The 20,287-nt window shown below is 38.9% G+C and overlaps 1 protein-coding gene across 4 annotated transcripts; it reads right to left on the bottom strand.

Annotated features, from left to right (window-relative positions):
• Positions 1-1,063: 1,063 nt before the first annotated feature.
• On the bottom strand, positions 1,064-13,187 carry LOC308697335 (alpha-2-macroglobulin-P-like). 4 transcript variants are annotated; one of them, XM_081376517.1, is made up of 33 exons: positions 13,010-13,187; positions 9,911-10,094; positions 9,679-9,835; positions 9,517-9,569; positions 9,373-9,393; positions 9,110-9,275; positions 8,944-9,028; positions 8,745-8,859; positions 8,543-8,663; positions 8,347-8,456; positions 8,101-8,271; positions 7,447-7,671; positions 7,155-7,367; positions 6,934-7,083; positions 6,354-6,521; positions 6,189-6,264; positions 5,873-6,026; positions 5,556-5,781; positions 5,349-5,472; positions 5,155-5,276; positions 5,023-5,074; positions 3,711-3,794; positions 3,451-3,627; positions 3,243-3,318; positions 2,999-3,155; positions 2,836-2,910; positions 2,589-2,751; positions 2,329-2,513; positions 2,044-2,262; positions 1,844-1,965; positions 1,634-1,712; positions 1,469-1,540; positions 1,064-1,384 (listed from the first exon to the last, which is right to left on the bottom strand). In XM_081376517.1, exons 1-32 carry the CDS (start codon positions 13,087-13,089, stop codon positions 1,511-1,513), a joined length of 4,140 nt encoding a protein of 1,379 aa, XP_081232643.1. In that variant the 5' UTR covers positions 13,090-13,187; the 3' UTR covers positions 1,064-1,384; positions 1,469-1,510. The 4 variants fall into 4 exon arrangements, with proteins under 4 accessions (XP_081232643.1, XP_081232645.1, XP_081232642.1 ...); XM_081376519.1 differs by having other exon boundaries at positions 9,679-9,805; XM_081376516.1 differs by having other exon boundaries at positions 1,066-1,384; positions 1,515-1,540.
• Positions 13,188-20,287: the final 7,100 nt, after the last annotated feature.

The raw sequence follows: 20,287 nt of genomic DNA, 5'->3' as shown, positions 1-20,287 counted from the left end.
TGTAATAATTTTAAAACTAACAGGTACCTATTCTGTTAATATATTCCAGGCAAAAATTGTACGTCTGTTGTATATAAACGTTTTCTACTGTTCCTATAGTGCAACAGCCCTCAGGAGTCCCCAGTCGAAGTTAATAAAAAGAAGAGGAAGAAAAGCAAGAGAAGCAAATAAAGGGAGGGGGGGGGTATAATGTGTTACTTTGTCTTTAAACAACAATGTTTTAAGATAAAAGTGTTTTGACTTTTGTAAAATTAAAGTCAGAAATTAAATGGGATCCTTTATTGTATATTTACTGCACTTACCCTGTAACCACACAGAACAAGGGGGTAACAAGCGCCACTTTAATTTACAGCCCGCAGGAGTTACACTTACCCTGTAAATACACCGTTGAAACGGGTAACAAACACTACTTACTATGTAAAAATATGAAACACTATTTGCACAGTAATTACAGAGAAAGGTACTCTTATAAAAAAAAAAAAACTTTTAATTACACAGTATATTTGCCCTGACATTTAAGTGTCATTGCAATACAATGTGAAGTTTAATTTATAACCCACAGATGTCAATTACCCTGTAACTACATTGCACAAGAACATATTTTGCCAGAAACGTGATAACTTATATACAACAGACGTACAATTTTTGCCTGGAATATATTAACAGAATAGGTACCTGTTAGTTTTAAAATAATTACATTATAAATAATTTGCTTGTATATCTGCTTGTTACCCCTTTATTACCCAAAACTTAATTATTGTTCCCTTATATCTACACGGAGGTACACTATAATTACAGAAACGTACACCGTAATTTCGGTTTACTTACGAAGTTCTTTGCAGGTCGTAATATAAAGTGTTACCAAAAAAAAATAAATAATAATATTAACCTTCCGTTTACAGATTAGCCTTTTTCTGGAAAACGTCAAGTTCAAGCTCAGACAAGTTGATAACAGCCACTGCCCGAGTGAACTACATTTTAGTCATGTTACAAGGATTTTAAGTCACAGGACAAATAGAAACTCATGAACATGCCATGGCAAACAAAACAGGCAACAAAAGGACTAATTGTATAAAAGCATTTATTTAAGTCATGCATCCTAAAGCCAGTACTGAATCGAATCATGGACAGGGGGATGTGTAGGTTGTCTCAAATGAATCACCCGAAAGGGGAAACAGATTGAACTGGATCATATTCAGTGAATTCAGCCAGAGCAATGAATGATTAGGATGAAAGCATACTTGTCTGATAGTAGTCAAACATTTATGACTGCTGGCTTGATGTCTGATAGTAGTCAAACATTTATGACTGCTGGCTTGATGTTTTTCAATGCAAGAACCCGTTTCAGCTGCAGAGTGTAACTCATGGGAATGCCTTTGTGAACCTGCGAGGCAGAAATGAACAACAGCACAGATGCACAGCACTCGATAAGATGGCAGCTAGTAATATACCCAGTGTACAGTCTCACCTCTTTCAGATACACTAGGACATGATCATCTTCAGTATCAACTCACTCTATTATCGGGTCAAATCTTTCAAGCTGAGGGGAAAAGACCATTGTTTACAGACAATTACAATTGATGGATCATCAAGCATCTTAGGACCTTCTAAATCATCTTAAACGCATACGAACCGGTGACGTATCTGCCGTGAAGCCTGACTGTAGCTTGTCCGCTAGAACCATGTTAGTGCTTGCTTTTACACCATCATACCTGAATTAAGGTGATGAGGGAATAATTAAGGTGATGAGGGAATAAAGAGGTTCAGTCAACATGAACACCACAACTTCCCTTTGCTAGTCAAACATTAGCTGATTTCAGGACACAAAACGAAAGGTTCTTACTTCACTGTGAAGTTTAACATGAGATTGGCTCCAAGCGGTTGGCAGTCTCCAGTCACATTTGCTTCACCGCTCAAGGTTTGTGTGGCTTTAACAGGCATTGGGATGTTGTAGAAACATGTAACCTACAGTATAAGTATAGAGCAAACAAAGCACAGTAAGATTTGGATGTGCACAACAGAAACATAGGGTGATATACAGACCTGTACAGACACACAAGTAGATCCCGATGCATTAACACTATATTTGCCAGGAACGTTCATCAGTGGCTTCTCCTGATACAGCAACCTGTTGTCCCGATTCACCTTGAAGCTATAAGAGTCTCCTACTACTGAGGACTGTACGGTAACAGTGCTGGAGCCGTCCAAGCTGAACACTTGAGCAGAATACACCGACAGGGCATGAAGAGCCACCACAGTGTCCTAAAAACAAGTACCAGATTAAAAACTCCTCAAATGATTGCACTCATGTATGGTAGTTAGAGGCACCTGGGTGGAGGAAAACCCTCCATAGGGATTCTGCTGGGTCATGAGCCAGTTGACAATGCGGTTAGCATAGCCCAGATTAGCTGTCGTGAGAGGCTGAATGGTAAGAACCGCTAGCAGAACGTAAGAGCTGATCTCCACTGCCAGAGTATCACCAGATGTCGTCTGAGACCAATGGAGCTTAGTGCCTTAGAATGAGATGGAGGGGGAAGTTAAAGCCAAAGACCCTGATGAATCAACACCAAGAGGCTGGTAAATCTCACCATCAGAAATGGCATGGTTGTCCAAGGCAGTTAAAAGCTGTGATCGAGTGGTGGTCTCTCCAGCCAGACTGAAGGTGTAGGCCAGCAGAGCCGTGGTGTAAGTGTTTCCCAGGTTCCCATCGACAGGCCTCAAGCATGACAGAGCGTTGGTAATGACAGAATCCTTAAAAATCAGAGCAAATATTAGACAGCCAGAACAGGAAGGTCATCTGCAAGGATCTCCTACAACTACTGGAGATGTTTTTACCATGGTGGGGACACCTAGTTCAAGCAGTGATGCAACCGTGTAGGCAGTCATGGTCACACAGTCACCAACTCCACCCTAAAACATACAGATACACTAATTTAGAAGAACTGTCACGCACCATGTCAATTGGTTTACAGCATAGTTTAAGAAACATGTAATGCACCTTCATGTCACTATGGTACAGTTTTCCCTGCTGAATGAAACAGCCGTCTGAACCCTGCTTGCTGATCAACCAATCCTTTGCACTCTGCAGGACATGTGGATCAATGAAGATAAATTGCCTTGCTAGACCAAAAGACCTCATGACAAATGCGGTCAACCTGGCCATGGAGAAGAGGTCACAAACCGAACTTACAAACGGCTGGTGCCACAGATTATACACAACAGTAGAACAGTGTGAAACTCACCATGTATTTGATTCATCATTACCAAATGTGCTGTATGAACCATCGTTGTGCATGTAGTTCAGTTGTCTTTGGTATCCTAATTGGGGCAAAAGCCACATGTAAATTTGTCAGGGAGTTAGACAGACTGGCACACTCCAAGTGGAAGAGAAGGACTAAACCTCCTTGGAATTTAGTTTCCTACGTATATAGTGGATTTGGTCACCCATACCGCTCTTAAGGTATCCTGTGGCGGTCTCTCGGATGGCTGTGGTGAGTTGCCCCGTGACTTCCAGGTACAGCAGGATGTAAATATTGGGAGCAAGAACAATCATATTCTGTTCTCCACAGCCATACGGCGTCTGTAATAACCTATCCAGATTCTTCAGCACACGACCCATAATATCCCCTACAATTAGTCAAGCAAAAAAAAAAAAAAAAAAAGTTATTCAAAATATTACCTGACAGTTTCTACTGAATTAAAGGTTTTACCGAGGACTGAAACGGAGCATCTGGCAGATCCTTGAACCACGTTTGTTGGAAACGTCAGAGTCACATCTTCAGACAGAACGTTTCCTGGAGACCAAAAAGAATGGATCAGTATTGAGCTCTAGTCAACTCACCTTCGTTTATATAGCACTTTTAACAAGGGAGAGACTAGTTGACACTTCAGGGCTGCGTTGCCGTCGTGTCCATGCGCAGATCCTTCATCAGATCTGGATCTGGCAGACTATGGTAAATCTCAGAATAAACAGACTAATATTAGCGAAAAGACCATTCTTCTTATGATGTGACGAGTACATCAGGTGTTATGGGAAGCGTTCCCACCCAGTTCCGGCTAAGTTTATGCGGCCCAACATTGAATTATAGAAGTTGATAATGTGCCATGTGTATGCTAGGTTAAAGAGATGTGTTTTTAGTCTAGATTTAAACTGACAGAGTGTGTCTGCTTCCTGGACAATGTTAGGAAGACTGTTCCAAAGTTTTGGTGCCAAATAGGAAAAGGATCTACTGCAAGCAGTTTGATATTCTAGGCATTATCAACTGGCCAGAATTTTGAGATTGCAATAGACTTGAAGGACTATAATGCGTTAAAGAGCTCACTTGCTCAAGTACTGGGGAGCTAAACCATTTAGTGCTTTGTTAGTAATCTACAGTATTTAAAAAAAAAAAAAAAAAACACGATGTTTAATAGGGAGCCAGAGCATTGACAGAGCTTATATGGTCATAAATCCTGATTCTGGTAAGAAATCAAACTACAGCTGGTCCAAAACACAGCAGCTAGTTTATTATGCGTGCAGGGCAACCACCCATTAGAGCATTACAATAATCTAGCCTTGAGGTCATGAATACATGTACTAACTGTTCCGCATTTGTCATTGAGAGCATATGTTGTAATTTAGATCTATTTAAGATGGATGAATGTGGTTTTACAAATACTAGAAGCGTGGCTTTTAAATGAAAGAGGCATCAAAGAGCACACCCAGGTTCCTAACAGATGAAGACTTGACAGAACATCAAACCTCATGCAGAGGTTTTTAGTCCAATAATTAGATTTTTTTTTTCTAAGAAAGTAGTAAAGAAATTACTAGTCATCCAGTTTTATATACAAGTTCTGTAGTCCGTTAATTGGTAAATTTTGTAAAGGAGCGAAGAAACACAGCTGAGTATCAGCATAACAGTGAAAACTAATGCCATGCTTCCTAATTACATCTCTAAAGGGTAGCATGTACAGAGTGAACTCTAGGCTAATGTTTGGCTGTACAGGGAGAATGTATTGTGGAATCATTGAGTGCAAACAAACCCTTTGGACACAGTAACCAACTCTGGGTGTTTGTCCTTTCAACTCCTTCAGGCTATGAAAGCAATAAGACACCACATCAGTAAAACAGCATGGGCTCCATGATCAAACTCCTGAAGGCTGTTTAACACTCACCAGGACAAGTAGACTTCGAGTGACTGCGTCAATGCGTCCTCTCGTTGGCATAGTCACGACTTCAGTGCCACATGGAGTCTGGGATGGTTCAGCTGAAGCATTGACAGTCACATTGACCATTCCTGCAGTGACAGACAGGAAGTGAGCAACACCTAATACACTTCTAGTTTACAGACAAGTGGTCCAAAACTGGCCTAGGACAGAAGCTGATAGAACCCATTTGAAGGTCTTTCTCCCATTGGCACATAGACAGGATGAATATGGATCAGCATATGGTTTAAGAGTGAAGTCTGTGGATGAAGCTGGAGTTACTTTAACCTGCCAATAAAACAGAGCACATGGAGCAAAGACACATGACCTTCATACAGATCCATTATATAAAGAAATAAACCATGACAGACCATGATGCACTTGGATAGATAGCTGAAGACTGTGGCCTTCAGATCAAAAGACTCCCCACGGACGATTGAGTACGGAAGGGAGAGCTCCAGGAAGAAGGGCTGGAAAACCGTCAGCAGAGCAGGAGGAGCCAGACCGAAACCTTTTGAGGACAGACAGAACGCCTCAGTCTCCCATGTGGTGATGGTGTCAGGAACAGTGAGAGGAACTTGTGTGGATCCAGTGTCTCTGCAGGACAGCAGAAGAGAGAAATAAGGGGAACAGGAGAAATAAAAACTGTGGGCAAGTATATTTAGAAGAATACAAGATGTTCACCAACCCCACTTGAGCAAGCTGCCAGAGCCATGTTTCTGGAAAGTAAGTCCTGACAGTCACTTCAAAAGAGCTTCCAGCACTTTCTGCTTCTAGAGGAGCCATTTCAGCCGGAGCCACTATGCCATCAACCATTGCCATAGGATGACCATGAAAATTCACTGAAAAGAGACCGATTTTACACCCATTTACTCTGAACTGTCAGTGTCTGCAGAATAAATAGGGTTCATAACGGCCCCTCTTTTCATTTATAAAAAAAAAAAAAGATTAAAACATCCAAAACAAATTTTCACTGAAAGAATTGACTATCTGCATAGACCTACTTTTTGGGAATCTGGGATACAGCGGGCAAGGAGGGGCTCGCATGTCGAGATTTGTTGCGATCTTCAATCCCAGGCTCTGTCAGTAACAAGTCAAAACACAAGACAAATTCGAAGTCAGTGACTATGCATTATTCAGTGACTACATGGTCATGAATGATTTTCTACCTTGAAGGTTGTATAGGCTTGATTTGTAGGAAAACTGTAGGAATGAACTCTTTGAAAAGCTAAAATGGGTTGAAAAAGTAGACGGGTTCGAAAACCTAGACACTCTGGTTCTTCCAGAATGCTGTATGGGTAACGTGATAGCGATCGCACCGGGAGCAAGTCAAACACCTGAAACAGTGGAAAATTGTTTAACTAATAGCATTGATGTTTGGCATGTTATGTCAACGTTTATAATGTTAGACAATGTACATTATTACATGGCTTGACTGAATTCCAATGCAGAATGCGGCGCATTTTCAATAATTTGTGTCAAATTAATTATTTATTTTGTAGGTAGCCATGTAATAAGCAGGATAATGTATAGAGAGGCGGTCGTTATAGCGAATAACAAGCCCTTCAGGCTGTCAGCTTATTCGCTAAAACGACCGCCTCTCTATACATTATCCCTTACTTAAATTATATCATAAAAGCCACATAATAGCATAGGTTTGTTCAATTGATCCATCAGCATTACACAAATTTTAAAGTTGATCCTGAATGTCAAGACCAACAAGAATTTAAATCAACTGCACATGGATACCATTTTAGCACTCAGACGTCTTCCTGGCTCCATAATCCGGATGCTCTGATCTACAGCACTGATGCCACACAGAGATCCTGCTTGAGCAGAGACAGTGAGAATGTTTCCTTCAGCAGGAACGGCCGTAGCAGGAGAGAACTGTAGAGACACCTGGAACGAGGACCAACACACTTTAGGACAAGTTACCATTCGAAGCCAAAAGATGCTAGTGCACATCATACCTGGTTTTGGAGACACGTTTCTGTGTCAAACGACGCACTAGCAACAACAACATTCTCACTGGGCAGAACACAGTAGACCAGAATCTGCACAACTGGAGCCATATCGACACTGACAGACAGCTGGAACGACACAGAGCCGCTCGTGACTGTATTAGAAGCCCTTGCTGTGACTGTCTGAAATTCATGGAAGACGATCACTCCTCTGGACAAGACCTGACAAAGACACAGAGTCATAAAACATGTTCCTAATTTAAAAAAAAAAAAAAAAAAAAAAAAAAGGGTGTCCACTCACCATATAGATTATGTCAACAGTGTAGTCGCCAGCCTCTCCAACAAAAGAATACTTCACTGTCACTGGAAACACAGCACCACATTTGAGCGGCTGCTCGAGCTTCTCTATAGTCAGTTCACTAGATGGGTTACTGGAAGCATCAGGTTGGAGAAGCTGAACAACCCTTGTATCTGTAGTGAAGTATGATGATTTGGAACCATAAACGACCTCTGGAGTCGCACTTGCCTGGGGAACAACGAATGCAATCGGTTTCTTGAGAGAGAGATTAAAGGGTCATGAAACCCAGTATGACATGTCTATCATTGGAAAGTTCCACATGGTGTCATGAATAATTAAGAGAAAGTGTCTTCTCATTGGATAAGAAAACTCAGTCATGAATAATGAGACACCGATGAGTCAAAGTACTATAGTCCTCTGCCACGTCACAGCCTGTGACGTGGACATGACGAAGACTTTAAACCCGGAAGACGAAAATAGCGGAAAAACTAAAATTTAACCATTTTCCCCCGTACTATTAAATCTAACAGATGCTAACATTGTCTTCAATGGTGTTCACACATACCGCTGTTAAATTTTTTTTAATAAAATTTGGTTTAGAGTTTAATGATCCTTTAAGAAGTCTACATTCCACAAGATACGGATAGCAAATTTTACCATGAGATTGAGAGCAGCTTTAGGAAGATTAGCAGTGCTGAGGGAGAATGAGGCCAGCCCTTTCTGGTTTGTGGTCAGATTCAGCAGCAGTTTGTTGGGCCAGCTGTTATGATCCAGGAGATAAACCACTTTGTTTGCAATTGGAGTATCATCGAAACAAGACACGGATATCTGTTGGGAATGATCAAGGTTAGGAAAGGGAACCAATGTGAAGGCTTCTGCAACAAGGAATTAAACTTTACTTGCCTTTCCATTAATCATTGAACCAGGTTCAAAGTAATCAGGGATGTCCACAAACGTGACCTTGCCGACTTCAAATGTAATGGAAACTGTTGCAGATTTTGACATCAATACATCTGAGGAAAGAAAAACAAACACACCAAATTAACAAGCCAACTTCCTCCATACATGTGCTGTTGGGTCACATCAGCCAATAGCTCACCTGTTCCCTCCTCAGTGACATTCACATTTACAAGAAAAGTGTCTTGCAAATTATTTTCAAATTTGGTGTTGAAAAACCCTGATGTATTGACGGTAAGGGAGGCACAGCCTGTGGCATTTATCTGGTAGCAGAATAAAGAGTCACATTTAAGTGGGGCACACACAGAAGTAAAACCCTCCACTGTAAGGCAGGAGTCACACACCTTTGCAGTTTGATTCAGGCACCAACGGGTCAACTCAGGAACCACAACGTATGGAAATGGCTTGCGACATACTTCCACGAAGGCTTGACCAGGTACAGGTTGGCCATATGTGTATCTGGGAAAGGTCACAAGGAACAAGATCAAGTGACCAACCACAAGGCAAGAAATGTGGCAGCAAGAAAATAAAAGCATCACTCACTTGGCACAAGCCTCGACTTTCAGTCCCACATCTGCAACGCTGTACGTCAGTGGTGTGTTTACGGTCACGTCAAACTTGGGCAAAACTAAACCAGAAACAAAATGCTTTAGATAAGACCTCAGTTCTGTCATTGAACTACTGCACATTTTATACAACACTGACATACCGTATTTTTTCACCTCAAAAACCTGAGAGATCATTTGGTCACCAATAAAAGCCTTTAGTGTGTACATCCCTATCTGAGCCTCTGGGTTTAGATCGTGAGAAAGCTGCAATATCCACCCCGTGGAGGAAATGTTTGTCCACTGACCAATCCGGTTATTGTTATTGTCCTATTAAAACAATGAACAGCTCAGAGAAAAAAAACAGCAAAAATACAAAGAGCTGCGTCAGCTCCATTAAAAGACTTGCACAGGAACAAATTCTCACCTCCACCACCACCAGATTGTACTGAAAGACACAAAGACAGGAATATTAGGCATTTAAAAAGCACAAACATTTATGCAGCAAAGTGCAGAATTCTGCATTAAATACCAGCAAAACATTTGCAATTTGTTCATGGTCAGGCCTTACCATCTGATCAACAGGCACAAATTTGGTATCCATTGCGACAACTCTGAAATTCACTGCAAAACCAGCAATAAACTCAGATTTATTGCATAATGCACTTAAGGACGATTAGAACGTGGACATTCTACACTTTTATTATTAAACCAAGGATCAATCACAGCTCACCCATTTGTCCTGGATTGTAGATGGGTTTGTCTGTTTGGATGAAGGTCAAAGGCTGGTAACGTCTGAACATGACTTTTCTCTCTACAGTCGCTTTGAAGACCTTCCCTTGGACTTCTACCTTCATCGTCTGCACAGATTCTCCATCAATTTGAGGAGCCTGTAGAGAAAGTTAACCTACAAACCAGACAAAAACAACAAAAAACAAAAACAAACACTTGATTTAATGACAGACCTGGAAACTAAAGCAGCGGTGAAATGGCTTTGAAGAAACTCGCTGCACAATTTGAGTCATTTCATTTTCCTCATCAAGCAGAGAAACTGTCATTGTAAGACTCTCTTGGGGTTTCAGAAGACTTGCACACAAATTGGCAGCAGATCCAGTTTCAATCACTGCAGGGAACGTCACCATGAATAACCTGTGTAAACATCATAAAGTTTAGGTTCAGAGACCAAAATTAATCGGGTCAGAATATGTGCACATTGGTTAAACACTTACAGAAAGTGGCTGCCTGGTCTGTGAATCAAAACTAGCTTAATGGCCAATCAAAAATAGCCCAAAGCATCATCTCCGTCAGAGGGTGAGTTGGAGTGGGCAGGCGGGGTGGTATTAGTGCTGCACGATTAGTGCTCACGATGTTTACTAGAGCCCTACCACATGTTTCCCTACCACATTCCTATGTCTTGGAGTCTCTAAGCTGATGATTTGAATCAGGTGTTTGATTAGGGAAACATTCAAAGTGTGCAGTGTATGGAGGCCTCAAGGAATATGGGTGAGAAACACTGTACTAGAGGTTCTGATAAAATGTTAATTGCTGCAGCGCATTTAAAAATAATTCAAATTTTAAATATTTTGTTACAGAATAAGCGTTTAATCTCTTGAATGATTCACTGACAATATATTTGTACATTCGTCGCCACTTAGTGGCATGTAATCAATACAAACATTTGATGCGACAAGTTACATTTAAAAAAGTGGTTCAATCCATTTTGATCGCTACAGTAGACATCCATGTACAGCATTTTCTGCCAATTAAGTGATCAAAATAAACCAAAACCAGATTCACCATTTTATTATAGAAAAATGTACGTAAAAGACAAATAAAAATTAATATTGATTTCAGTCACAATGCTTCATCCCTGTCAAATTGAAAAAAAAAAAATGCAATTGGTGATTTGACATTTCATTTTAATTACAATCTTGAGGCAAGCCTGCTAATATAAAGGCAAACGTGAAAGACACTGCAAACAGTTTTTACAAAGCTTATCAATGCTCATGCAATAGTGGCAATACAAATTAAAATAAATTCTCATTTTCAGTTGACCAATGTGCTGCACAAACATAACGATGCAATAAAACTAACACAATGCAATATAACTTCCTCATTGACTATATGCCAAATAAAAATTAGTTAACCTAACAGACAGTGATGCAGCTACTGAAAAGGCTCATTCACCCCTGCATTTCAGCTTCAACTTGGAATGCATAACGATCTCTGGTTGGATGACTGGAGAGACAAATCAAAACTGGACGATATTCAGTTAATAAATCAGAGAGGTAAGGAGGGGCCAAACAGTTTAAAGATTTAAACCAGTATAAAGAACATAAAACTAGCGTAACATGTTTTTTTTTTTTTTTTTTTTTACTGGTTAAGAGTCTTGCAGCTGCATTTTGAACTACAGTATCTGCAACCAGGATAAAGATGACTGGCTAAATCCCAAAATAAAGCAAGTTACAGTAATCCAATCTAGTCTAATGAAAGCATGAATTAGCCTATTTTTTATTCACCTGACAGAATATAGGTTTTACTTTTACTAGTAGTCAAAGCAGCATGATTTTACCACTGTATTCTAAATTTCTAAATACAAAAATCACTTCATTTTCAATTGTTGCTTTGTGTACGGTTTTCTGTATAATGAAATGATTAATCTGGTTTTAGTTTCTCTATTATTTATTTGATTCATTGTCTATGGGAGACATTTTTAATTTTGACTGTGTATAAGCCAACTTTTAAGTTTAATGTAATATGATATATAATAATAATACTGTGTTTGGAAAGACTGTTTGTGAAACGGTTTTGTACCAATACATGAAAACCACTCTCTGGATCAGCAGCAATGCAGATTTGAACGTTCCAGTGTGATTTTGTCAGTGGTTTGATAGACACGGGCAAATCATTGTCATGGGTAAAAGACTGCATGAGTGTTTAAAATGGAGAAGGCAATTTTTTTAATGATTAATGGTGCAACTCTGGAGCGCAGTGGCGTGCAAAGACCTCCTCAGGGGCAGGGGCGGACAACCAAAAAGGGCACAAAATATGTTTAATCCATTATTTCCTTGGCATTCTATGAAAGTTGACAATTAGAATGCATAACAAACGAAAATAGGGACATGATGATAAGACTACTAAATATTTACTTTTCCAAACAAGTGAGAATCAAGAAGGTAATTATGAGAAATTAATGTTTAGTTTTGATGATGTTGTAAATGTTATTATATGCATTATTAGATAACTGTTAGATATCATGGAATCAGTAACACTTTTTACAATAAGGTTTCATTAGTTAACAAATGTGTTGTTTATGGTTAGTTCATCTTAGTCAATAATGCATGCATAATAAACAAGTGAACCATGTTGTAAAGTGTTGCTTTGAAATCAAAGATATACATTCCTTACAATTTAGAGTTGGACATGGACTTATTTCATTTCATTTCACCAGATGAATTTCCCCAAGCTAATAACACTTTCTATGGCCTTGGATAAAAAAATAAAATAAAATAAAAACATTGCCAGGCTCAGAATGCGGCTGAAATCGAGTTATAGGCCACTTTTATTTTAGCTAAGCATAACTTGCATGATGTCGTAACTTTTACAGCAGCATGGTAAGATAAATGTAACTTTTCCATTTGCTTAATGTTACTGCTTGTGTAGTTTAAAGACTTGCGGCGAACTGCGTACATAGCGCTGTAAAGAAAACTCCGTCTACTTCACCTCCGACAAATTAGTGTTCATAAACGAGTTATGTATGGTCTTGAAAGAATTTCAAGTTAATAATATAACAATTTACAAAAAATATTTTTAAAGCTTGTGTCATGTGGTGCCCCCCTAGTGGTTGTGAATGGTTGGTGCCCAAGTGCCCTTATGGATAATCCGGCTCTGAATGAACAGCATTTTGGTGGGTCTTATTCATCCTTTGACCACTAGATAGGAAAATAGTTCAACATGAATTAACTTTTATCAAACAGTTAAAGCTTTGGGGATTCATTTTGCCATCTTTAAAACTGCATAAACATCAGGCTGCTTCTGTTCTCTTCAAAGCCCAAGATACTTACGGCCTTTTCTGTCCATCAACAGCAAAGAGGAAAAGGGCTAAAATGAGCCCTTTCCAAACACAAATCTCCCTCACAGCCATGAAGAGCAATCATCCAAGACTAGATAGAAATCAAGAGTCTCTTTCAGAAACCATGCAGCACTTCTGTTAAGATCCACACTGCTCTACAGCTTAACTCTAAATCAGCTGCACTGATGCCAGCGTTATTTAAACGCTCTTAATAATTCAGAACAGCTTGATTTAGCACTCACAGGCAATCTGGACATCTTTAGGGCGGAGCCCCGGTAATTAATCACAGGGTTGCCAACTCTGAAACACAGCTTTACAGTCAGGTTCGTTTTCTCCCTTGCGTTTGGTAACAAGCCCTTCCTCGTAAAACCCTAAAATTTTATATGAATATATTTAGAAAGCTTATTTCATTTTTTTTTAATTCTCCTTTAAATTACTAGATTTCATCAATAAATAATGAATAAATACTAACTGCACATTCAAAATAACTCACAATTTCATGCATAAACCTTTTAATTCAGCTCAAAAAATCACAGATTGTGTGTCTTTGCTGAACTCCTGTGGGGGAAAAATTATATAGGCTAACATAACATTTCATGACTCCACTAAATGGACTTATAGGTCTATATGGAGCAAATTAACAGTTTCCGCTGGGCCTAAAGTCAGTTTCTTTTCAGTATGCATTCAGATACACATGTAGACATTATAACATAATTTTTTGGTAAAGTTTTAGCATTTTAAGTTTGATTTTTTTTTGTGTGTGTGCTTTTTTAGGTTTTTCTGTGTATTGAAGCATTCTTCGCATTCCATTCATTTTTATTGGCGTCAAATTGACCTGCGAGCGAAGCATTGTTACCTTTTTCAATTTCAACCACAAGACGATAAAGTTTTATATGTGGATATTTTTCTTACATGAACACATCGCTTCACTTCAGAAGGCCTTTATTAGCCCCCCACATGTGTTGTTCATCACACACATGACCAGCGTCGGCCAGTAGTGAGCCTACATGTGATGTACAACACAGACGCGCTGCGCAGTTATACTACGAGAAAAAACTCGAGGCCCAGAGAGAAGGAAATGAATAGTGGAATAAAGTTGTTATTTTTGTTTTGTTTTTGCGCACAAAAAGTATTCTCGTCGCTTTATAAACTTAAAATTGAGCCACTGTAGTCACTTGGACTATATTAACGATGTCTTTACTAACTTTTCTGGGCCAGCAAGTTATAGTGTCCACAGTGTTCCGAAGATGAACGAAGGTAGCCTGGTTCTACCAGACTCTCGTACATTTAATTTGTACAGAGAGTCTGGCCTCTCTCCATTGAGAAACGTTTACTTCCTTGTAAGCAGGTTCTCTGTTAAAGTTCAAATGTATTGGAGTCACTCAGGATCTGCCATAGCCAATCGCTAACGTGTGGTCGTGACGTATGTCATGCGCCGAAACCGGCCGGAAACATTTACAAATTCTAAATGTATATTTGACACTAATGCTGCGTTCCAGTCCACTTTTAGACATGTGCGAACTTCCCTAAGCACTTCCCCTCGGGGGAATCCCTGCCGCCATTTTGAAGTGCGTTCCACTTCGTGAAGTGGACGAGGGAAGTTTATATGGACAGACCCTCATTCCCTCGATCTTGCCCGAGGGAGCGAGTCTACTTCAAATGTACACTTCAGGTACCTATATGTCCAACAATGCAGTACGACTGTGACATCACCAGATATCTCGTCTAATCACCACCACAACAGACAACTCTATAATTATATTTTTTATTTTATTTAAAACAACAAAACACACATAAACATTTGGATGCTGCATTAAACAAATTCTTAAAGGAAAAAAAAAAAAGTAAATAATAAACTCCATAGCTGATTCCAAGTGATCAAGGGCTTAGGACGTTCCAGTTCAGCCCATTGCAGTTTCCGCCAGTAGTGGGCACTCGTGCAACGTAAGCAATGATGTACATCCGAGTGAACGAGACGGAGGGAAGTTAGCGAGTGAAGGGCATGACAATTTTGGACTGGAACGCAGTATAAGGACAGTGATGTATTCAGTCAACTGTCGAAGCTGGGTCTAATCATTAACAATACGCGCTGCGGTCATTTCGGATCTGCCGCAAATGCTGTACAGTGATCACCAGGCTACTGCGCGATACAAGCCTCTTCTGCCTCCTTCACTTGGTCCTCCATTAGTGCAACAAGAGGGGAGACGACAACAACTATCGGCTTTGCATCCCTATCATTCGCCTTAGCTAACTCATTCACCATTAGCACTAGAACTGCCATGGTGGTCATTTTGACCGTTTTGAATTTTATATCTGCAATAACTTTGTTGAAAAAATAAATACAATCCTGCTGGTACCTGACTTTTCCTAAAAGTGTCTGTATTTTCATTTAAAATGTTTTTCATATAAATATCACACAAGGCAAAAAAAAAAAAAAAAAAAAAAAAAAATGAACATATTTACCTATTTCGGCCATAAACGGTCATATTGACCACACTGAATTTTGCGGTATTATTATACCAATATATATACGCAACAATAAAATGTGGTAAAAAATACACTAAACATACTGTATTCAACAACAAATCATTTAAATGTAATGATATTCAGAACAGAACAAGAATGAAAAAATAACTATAAACAAACCAAAATGAAATAGTTTATAAGCGAAAGTGAAAGTAAGCGGCGTTAGGCTCACGTAACTCTCTAATTAGAATCAAAATGTTTCAACATTTGCGATGTATTTGGATGCTAAACTATTCTTTATCATAGGCTTTGAACTTCACTCACGTTCTAATATCGACGGAAAAAATCATCACACGCATAAAATGGTACGAGTGAGAAACAGTGCAGTGGAATTTTTATATGTTAGGTTGACTATTTTATTATTATATTTTATTATGGCTATAATGAACAGGCTGCAATGCTGGAATATGGTGTGTGTGTGTGTGCGTGTGTGTGTGTGTGTGTGTGTGTGTGTGTGTGTGTGTGTGTGTGTGTCAGTGGGCGCGATCAAACAGTGGAAACATGAAAACATAGGCTACAATTTTGTTCAGGGCATCTACGAATATTATTTATTTATAAATTATAATTAAACTTGTTTAAATGTACAGTTTGATGTTGTTTTGTTTTTAAAAGACATCCTAATACAATAAATGCATTCATCTCTCAATTGGGGATTTATCATTAAAGATATAGAGTTTTGAATAGCGATCAAAATGACCGCTTGCGGCAGTTCTAGTAGTTATGGAATTCTGGCACTTCTAGTGCTAGCGGAGTGAGCTGGAAAATCAAACTTTTCCCGAACCCCGTGGGGAGGAGGGCCACAACATCATGGCCACCAACAAAGTTTAGCAAACATTGTTCTTGCTCCGGCTTTAACTTCTGTATATTCGGCAGTTTTGCAACAACGGATAGCTTTTCTCACATCTTTCTCCGCTGCCATATTCCAACTCAAACTGACGCACTACATCAACGTCATCGTTCTCAGCCACTCCCTCTGTTTGCTGATTGGTCCTACAAAAAACTGGTTTCTGTAAACCTAAGAATATACAGCAGTCCCAGACGTAGTACTGAAGTAAAATGAAATTGAGCGGAAGTACGTAGGAGGGCGGAGCCAGGCTACTATTGCACTCCAAATTTACTAAAAAATGAGCTCAATGTTAAAACTCACCAGAGTTCTGGTCAGAGAACACTGTTTGAAGGGGTGTGTCTGCTGTGAAACGTGTAAACGCTCACTGCTGTGATTTGCTGATGTGTTTGTTGGCAAGTGTCCAGATAAACTCTGATGTGTGATTGCCAGCTTAAGCGATTGGAAAGGGAGCATTCTTTGATTACTTTCTGTATACATTTAATCAGTTTAAATAAGATTATTTTCATCCTAAGTGAAACAATGTGAAGTAGGGTAAGTGTACCCATTAAGCCCACCAAAATCTAAGTCTAGATTTTTGTTCATAGATATTGGCAGTTTATAAGAAAAATGATTTGTTAAAATGCAAGATTAATCTCTCATTTTAAATTATATTATTTAGTTGATGTACATTTTAGAATATAAAATTAAGATAATTAAGGAATAAAGTCAGAAGTCTGGCATGGGCTTAATTGGTACTTTGGCACCATTTAAGCCTGCATGTGTTCCAAATAAGCCCACATCATCATTGATTCACAAAATATAAAAAAATTAAATGATTTTAAAGAAGTAAAACATCAATATATTTATTCAGTGACAGGGAAGTATTAAAAAAAATCCTTTTGCTAATGTTTGATTAGAGCCCTGGGTGGGATGGGTTGGTGTTAGTGGCCGGTGGTCTGGAGCCTTAAGTTGGCTTGACTGGAGTTGTAGCTGGAGTCAAGCTGGAAGTTTGACCGAGTGTATCTCGGGAGCCAAGCTGAGTTAGGGCTCCATACTCTGGGCTTAGGGGGGCTCCTAGTGGGCCCCCCTAACAGTCCCAGGGGCTCAGGACTGTGGGGAATGTAGGGTCCCTCTGGGAGCTCTCCATGTCCGGAATCTCAAGCCTTAACTCAGCTTGACTCCCGAATTATGCCCAGTTATACATAAAGGACTTTAGGACAAAACAGGCTCTATCTCACTTGAATGAATGTGTAATTTGTGTGCAAGTAAGGTAAGGGTAAAAGGTTAGTAAGGTAAAAGCACACAAAGACATGTTATCATTAAACACTTTCAGAAAATGTAAAGTTTGCAATTAGAGGGATTCCTCATTGAAATACATAAGGTGGGCTTAAATGGTTCCACAGTGAGTAATGGTGAAAAAAGACAACGTTTTCCTTTAAAAATGTAAGATATGTTTACAAATACATGCATGGAGCTTAAATATACTGTGGACTAAGTATCAAAGTAATTTTAATTGGGCCCACATTGAGAAATGTTACGTTTTTTTCATTCAAAGTTAGCTTGTGTTGGCTCTAGTTTGCATGCGTTTTGTGGCACTGTACCATTTAAGCCCATCTTAAAAAAAAGCTAATTTATAAAAATAATCTTCTCTACAAAAAATGTATGATGTATTTATTTATAAATGAATATAAAATGAATCACAAAACATTAATTGTTTGGAGTTCACATGCTTAATTCTTTGGCAGTCTTTCTGTAAGGCTAATGGTTTGACCTAGAGATTAGCTTTGAACACAAGTTAATACAACTCATCTTTCCATTTAAAGGAAAATGATATAAAATGATAAAGTACTATTTGTTCATACACAAAAAAACAATACATTTATCTCTTATTTGACATAAATTGCTGAAAATTGCTGAAATGTGTAGATTTCTGAAGGGTCCCGAAACACCAAAGTTTTGGGGTGACTGTGTGAGGTCCACTGCACATGAGTGGAGCTAACTCAACATTGCCAAATGTAATTGGTATGCAATTAAAAATGCCAGGGAAGTAACAAATCACTGGATTGGTTAAAATAATAAGCAGCATAAAATATTATTTTCTCTTTTTTTTAATTTGACTTCAGAGTTGAAAGTGGGCTTAAAGGGTACATGGGCTTAATGGGTACACTTACCCTAGATATTTTAATCACTGGCTTGATATACAGATTCATAAACAGTCTTGAACAATTTGAGAAAGATTGTCTGAACTTGATTACACATAAGAAATCACTGATCAGGGATTGGAATAAATATGATTACTTCCATGTTTGTGGTGTTGCTGGCAGATCCATAAAAGTCTGTTTGTTAAGCCTGTGTAGAGACTATGACTGAATTACCAAATAATCCAGTGAAATGTACCGAATACCAACAGTGCACTGCTGAGACAGTTCTCATTGTTAAAAAAAGAAACCTTAGCATTAGGATAATTTGGAAAATAATGTTTTGATCCTGTGTTGATCTTTTCACATTCACAACTATTCACTAACACTCCAGTGGGTGGGGCCAAAGATGTGGTGATGTAGACCTAGACGTTGATATTCTTCTGTAAAGAATGCAGCCGCTAGAGTTCTTACCAGGGGCGTAGAATTTAGTAGGGACGCTAGGGACGTGTCCCTACCAATATCCAGTGACACAATATGTCCCTATCAATAATTTCGATCAAAACTTAAAATATATTTATATATAACCACTGTTGTCCGGTTGTTTCTTGTGGTTTTTATGTATTATAAAGGCTATAGCCTTATTTTATTTAATCAGGAAACATCTTATTTAGATTAAAATCTCTTACAAGAGCGTTCTGAGAAAAATGCGCAATTCATAGTACACAAACGTTTAATATCTGAGTCCCGCCTGCTTAACACACATCGCTAAACTGATTGGCTTTGTTTTTTCTATCTGAGAGGCTCTTGTGTAAAGCGGTAAAAAAGTCCCCATAAAACATAAAAAACACAACATTGCTTGGTCTTGTTGAAATGAGAGGGATGTTTGATGAAGTTGAAACTCTTGTCATCCCAGTCTTATCAGATGAGGCTGAAAGAAGTTTCAGTGCTCTATAGGACACTAGGACACTGAAAACATGGCTCAGAACAATGGCACAAGTGACACTTAACAGTATTGCTGTGTGCCATGTCCAACAGGAAAAACTGGACATTGATGTGAAACAAATATGCCAACAGTTAATTGCTGTAAGTTTACTTTTAAATGAAAATTCTGTCATCATTTACTCTCCCTCAAGTTGTTTCAAACCTGTATGCATTTCTTTCTTCTGCTGAACACAAAAGAAGATATTTTGAAGAATGTCGGTAACCAGTAATGAGGGTTTTTTTTTCTACTATGGAAGTCAATGGGGTCCATCAACTGTCTGGTTACCGACATTCTTCAAAATATCTTTTGTGTTCAGAAGAAAGAAATTCATCAGTAGATGACAGAATGTTCATTTTTGGGTGAACTGTCCCTCTAATGACTGATGCAGCTCAGCTTCAGGGGATGTCCCCGTCCCCACCAATTTCAAAATCAAACCTACGCCCTTGGTTCTTACTGATCAAGAAAATATGACACTGGTTTTATCATCACTACATTGGTTACCTATAAAGTTCCATATTAATTACAAGGTATTGCTACTGACCTATAAAGCCCTAAACGGCTTAGCTCCAGTCTATTTAACGGATCTTCTATCTCCCTATAATCCATTGCGCCCTTTAAGATCACTAAATTCAAGGCTTTTGGTCATTACTAGGATATCTAGGTCCACCAAAAGAGGGAGAGCATTTTCACATGTAGCTCAAACTCTGGAATAGCCTTCCTGATACTGTTCGTTGCTCAGACTCACTCTCCCAGTTTAAAACTAGATTAAAGATGCATCTCTTGAGCCAGGCATTC

Source organism: Scardinius erythrophthalmus, assembly GCF_964197995.2.
Source record: "Scardinius erythrophthalmus genome assembly, chromosome: 1".
In the NCBI taxonomy this organism is placed as follows: Eukaryota; Metazoa; Chordata; class Actinopteri; order Cypriniformes; family Leuciscidae; genus Scardinius; species Scardinius erythrophthalmus.
This window is presented reverse-complemented; position numbering and strand designations above follow the sequence as displayed.

Coding starts and splice junctions, on each gene's coding strand:
- LOC308697335 (XM_081376516.1), bottom strand. CDS start 13,089: ATGGCTGTGAGGGAGATTTGTGTTTGGAAAGGGCTCATTTTAGCCCTT. Junction 5,277..5,348: donor TCTATCAGCTTCTGTCCTAG/GCCAGTTTTGGA, acceptor CTGTCACTGCAG/GAATGGTCAATGTGACTGTC. Junction 2,514..2,588: donor CAACCATGCCATTTCTGATG/GTGAGATTTACC, acceptor TCTCATTCTAAG/GCACTAAGCTCCATTGGTCT.